Here is a 5,000-nt window from a genome sequence, read left to right on the forward strand (position 1 = left end):
ATGTGTGTGTGGGGGGTGTGGGGGTGTGTGTGTGTGTGTGTAAATGGACATGCATTTTCCTTTTTAAGTGCCCCCGGGATTCATTTGCTCTTATTATCGTCTAAATGTATTTTTTAAAGAATCAGTGTATGGGTTATGAAGGCCGGGGGAATATTCGCTAAATATATTCATAGTCTGTAGACGTACAATGAATGGAATTCGATATAAAGGGGTCCATTCACTGTTCAGTCGTGTCCGAAAATTACCGAGGGTAAGCAAAAGAAAAAAAAAAAGTGTATTTGAAAGTATGCAAGTCTTGTTATTAATTCATTTACTGAGACATGTTTTATTTGTTTATGATTGACCTATTACGTGTTTTCGAAATCCCCCGCTTTATTATTATTATTTTTTAAATACGTTGAACATACTATAATAAATATTCCAACGTTCATATTTTCGTACACGCCTAAGCTGGCCATCAACCGTTCGCATTAACGAGGTTGGAGTCTCGGGATCTCATTAATGAGTAAGTTCTTAATACAAAACACCATAAACACTTTTCTTTGGTGAACGACGTGCGACCAGACCCTTCCTCATGAAACGTATAAGCGTACACTAGTGATAAAACAACAGTTAAAAACTTGTGGCCATTTCTAATAACGTCTGCGATCGCCCGGCCCTCCTGTCTACCTCGTTAATGCGCTTAATCCGGGCCTTAATCCCGCACCTCCTTTCCCCCATACGCCCCCCCTCCCCCTCCCTCCTTCCCTTACAATCAAATCTCCCCTTCACATTTCCCTCCCTTCCCCTCCCTTCTCCCTCCTCTCCCCCATCCCTTCCCTCCCTCCCTTCTCCCTCCTTCCCTCCCCATTTCCCTCCCTCCCTTCTCCCTCCTTACCTCCCCACTTCCCTCCTTCCCTTCCCCTCCCAGCTCCCTTCTCCTTCCCCATTTCTCTCCTTCCCTTCCCCTCCCCTCCCTGCTCCCCCCTTCCCTCCCTCTCTTCCCCTTCCTTTCTCCCTCTTTCCCTCCCCTCCCTCCCGTCCGTCCATCCGACACACTATCGTCCGATTTTTTTTTCCTTTTAATTGATGCGGAACATGTCACTCCCGCTGACGAGATGTTATAACCCATCTGCAAGAGATACTCGGAGGAATAAAATATAAATAAGCACCAAGTTACGCCAAAAGCCATTACTGTTCGCAACACGCTTGACGCCGCTAAGTTTAAAGCCTATAAAATCGATCCGCAGGTACACAAACATACACACGCACACGCACACAACACACACCACACACGCACGTACACACACACACACACACGAGGCCAAGTTCCCCTCCCCGAAAAAGTGAACTTGCGGCACTCGGCAACTCCACTCCGGCGGCGGTGGTGGTGCTCGGCCCAAACCACTGTTGCCAGAGGACCCGTCTCTGTGTTTGCCTTCCTGTGGCCGATGGACAGGTGTAAATGATGTCTCATCCCTCGGGTTGTGGTCATTCGGATGTGTTTTTGTGTCGGAAGAGAGCGACCGGATGGGTATGGTAAGGGCGTGGGTTGGATTTATTTATTTTTTTCTATCGGCGAAGAGAGATGAGACGGTGTCTCGTGCTGGCAACACTGGATTGAGCTCGGTCGCATTTACTCCGTACAAAGCATCGGAGTTGTGGAGGGATCCGCGCTGTGTGACGCTGTGAGGTTGGTGATCGGTGTATAACCAAAGAGCGAGGGAGTGGGGAAAATACGTGTGCAAGTGGACGTGTGACAAGTGTTCCCTGTGGATGTCCTTAGCCGTGAGCGATGTCAGTGATGTCGAGCGGAGAGTGTTGAGTCCGCGATGCAGTAGTAGGCTTGTGGCGCGCTGGGCCCCCTCGCCTCGGCGGAACCTCGTTTGTACCAACTGCGCCCCGCGTCGGCCGCCTCGGAAATGGGAAATGAGTGCGGCGCGACTGGTGATGTGATGTGCACGGAGAGTTGATAATTGCTCTGCGCGAATGGATTAATTGGACGCCACACCATTGTTGCGTAGTAACTGCGAAGTTGCGCGCGGTATCGGTTCATTATGTCGAATTCTGCGGGTGAAATGGCGAAGAGGGATGTTCAGCCTTGTGACATGGAGAGGGGTGTTCCTCAGTCACAAGTGTACGATGTGCCGCGCGTCGATCACGCTTCTTTCGACATGTCGAGATATGTCTCTCAGCCCTCGGACATGTCTCGCATCCCTTATCAGTCATTCGACATGTCAAAAAGTGCCCATCAGACATATGACATTCCCAGGAACGTGGGGCACTCCTACGACATGAACAGAGCCCCGGCGTTCGACATGACCCGAAATATCCCACAGGCCTTCGAGATGTCGAGAGGCGCCCACCAGTCCTTTGACATGAGTAGGGGTGTAACCCAGCAGTTCGACATGTCAAGGGGCGTAAACCAGTCGTTCGACATGCAAAGAGGTGCCAACCACAATTACGAGATGCCAAGAGGACCTCAGGGCTACGAAATGCCAAGAGGGGCGCAGGCCTTCGAGATGCCCCGAGGAACGACCCAGCCTTACGAGATGACGAGGGCGGTGCAGCAGCCGATGGAGATGGGACGAGCAGGCATGGGCGCGGGGCATCCCTACGAGTACAGCAAGGAATATCACCCATGCCCCGAAGTCCAGCATAGCGGGCCTCTCAAAAATAACCACCAGTCTTTGCACGATGCCCAGCAAGAGATGGAAGTGCCCATGGAAATGCCCAAAACGGCTCCACAGTCCACAGCCAAATCGAAAGGCGGCCAGAAGGCGAGCAATCACCCCTTCGAATTTGCAAAGGGTTACGCGCAGCAGCTGGAAGTAGCCAAGAAGGCCGCTCAGACGGCGATCCAGGCGAAGCTGGAGGCGAAGAAGGCCGAGAAGGCAAAGCAAGAAGCAGAGCAGGCCGAGAGGGCGAAGCGAGAGGCCGAAGAAGCTGAGAATGCGAGACGCCAAGCTGAGGAGGAAGAGAAATCGAAAGCTGTCGCCCAGCCGTCGGAAATCCTGAAGCTCTATGCGCAGCAGCTGGAGATGGTGAAGAAGGTGTCGCAGTCGTCCGAAATTGCGAAGATGTACGCGAGGCAGCTGGAAACGGCGAGAACCACCTCCAAAACCAGAGAGAAAAGTAGCAAAGGTTCCTCGTACTCTTCGGGAAGAGTTCGGAGAGAGAGAGGGAAGGCGCGGACGCCAGACAAGAATAATGGTTCCTACAATTCAGGATCGATAGAGAGAGAGAGAAAATCGTCGTCGTGCAAAACCGCGCCTGAGAAGCCAGAGGGTATGGAGACAGATACGAGCGACGAGAAGCAGTCAGAGGAAGCTGATGGCGACCCTCCGCCGTTCGAGATGGCCAAGTACCTCGCGCAGCTGTCGAGAATGAAGAAAGGAGGGGATCCGCCGCCAGAAATGGCCAAGGAGGACTCACTCGAAAGCGAAGACGGGCAGAGCGACTCGCAGCAGGACGATGCGAGGCCGAGTCACAAGTCCCCCTCTCCGACGGACGCGTCAAAGTCCACGGGGCTTCCATTCCCGTTTGAGTTAATGAAGAACCTGGGGCTTCCTCTCGGGGTCGGGTTGCCAGGGGTGGGCAGCGCGAGAACGAAACGCGATCGACAGGAGTTAACTATAGCCAATAAAGCCAAGCTGATTGAGCAGGTGGAATCCCGAGGCGCCAAAAAGAAAGCGGATATTGCGCGAGAGTGGGGTCTGAGGCCCTCGACGCTCTCCACGATAATGAAAAATAAAGACAGAATCCTAACACAGTACAAATCTCAGAGGTACGCCGCAGGAAGGCGGCGAATGCGGACTGCTGCCTATCCCGACGTCGAAGAGGCTCTGCTCACGTGGTTCAGGTACGCCAGGGCTGCGAGCATCCCGATTACAGGACCCATTTTGCAAGGGATGGGAGTCACGCTGGCGCAGGAACTAGGCCACCCGGAGTTCTCTTGTAGTGTAGGGTGGTTGGATCGCTTCAAGGCGCGTCACGGACTGACATTTAATCCCAAGAACAGCCAGGATTCCGGAGCAGGGACGTTCAATGAACCAGAAGACAGAGTGCCAAGTCCAGTGCCAGCAGTGCCCGAAGAAGAGGATTCTAGACCCGAGAACCCGGACTCGTGGCACCTTCCTGCGATGCCAGCTGTTGGCACCACCAGCACGGTGTCCGGAGAGGGTGCCTCAGATTCGTGGCTTCCATCAAATGCCGTTTCAACCCCTAATGCTACCTCAGCAACAGAATCACTGGATCAGCTTAACAAGTGGTTTCCATCAACGCTTTCCGATGAGCGAGAAGAAGACGAGGAGATGGGCGAAGAGGTCGACGAAGACACCGCGGACGCCTGGCTGCGGGCGACGATACCTGCGCTGCTGAGAGAGTACAAACCCCGCGACATCTTCAGCGCCAGCGAGGCGGCCCTCTTCTACAACCTCCTGCCCGACAGATCCCTGGTGCTGAAGGGCGAGGAGGGCCACAAATGGACGTGGATGAAGGAGAGGCTGACGCTGATGGTGGCGGCGAACATGGACGGCAGCGAAAAGCTTCCACTCCAGGTGATTGGCCAGATGAAGGATCCCAAATCAATATACGAGATCGAAACCCTTCCGATGCCGTACGAGGCGAACGAGTCGGCCATGATGACTTCCGCCATTTTCGAAGTCTGGGTGAGGCGACTCGAGGAGAGGTATCGAAGACAAAATAGAAATATTATCATAATACTCGATTCCTGTTCCGCGCATCCGAATATAAACAATCTTACGAACGTTAAACTTACTTTCCTTCCGCAAGACACCACGTCGAGATTGCAGCCCGTCGAGCAAGGGGTTATACAAAAAATTAAAGCTTCATACCGTCGCTTCGTTCTCGAGAGACTTATCGACTATAACGAAAGAGGACAGGAGTACGAAATTACGATCTTAGAAGCAATGGAACTCTTACAGGATGCGTGGAAGGACATCAAACCGGACTTCATCATCAACTGCTTCAAACGGGCAGGCATAGAACCTCCGAGGAAC

The 5,000-nt window shown here is 52.9% G+C and overlaps 2 protein-coding genes across 2 annotated transcripts in view; both read left to right on the plus strand.

Annotated features, from left to right (window-relative positions):
* The first annotated feature begins 1,558 nt into the window (after nucleotides 1–1,558).
* LOC125030783 (indole-3-acetaldehyde oxidase-like) overlaps nucleotides 1,559–5,000 on the plus strand; it is a 35,822-nt gene continuing 32,380 nt past the window's right edge. Inside the window, exon 1 of the mRNA XM_047621066.1 lies at nucleotides 1,559–1,672. The gene's annotated coding sequence lies outside the window, so the exon portion shown is untranslated. The remainder of the gene's footprint in view (nucleotides 1,673–5,000) is intronic.
* The window catches only part of LOC125030785, a 3,903-nt gene continuing 589 nt past the window's right edge, over nucleotides 1,687–5,000 (plus strand). Inside the window, exon 1 of the mRNA XM_047621067.1 lies at nucleotides 1,687–5,000. This exon is cut by the window's right edge and continues 589 nt beyond it. Coding sequence (XP_047477023.1) covers nucleotides 2,037–5,000 — 2,964 coding nt within the window. The 5' untranslated portion in view covers nucleotides 1,687–2,036.

Source organism: Penaeus chinensis, chromosome 11, assembly GCF_019202785.1.
Source record: "Penaeus chinensis breed Huanghai No. 1 chromosome 11, ASM1920278v2, whole genome shotgun sequence".
NCBI lineage: Eukaryota > Metazoa > Arthropoda > Malacostraca > Decapoda > Penaeidae > Penaeus > Penaeus chinensis.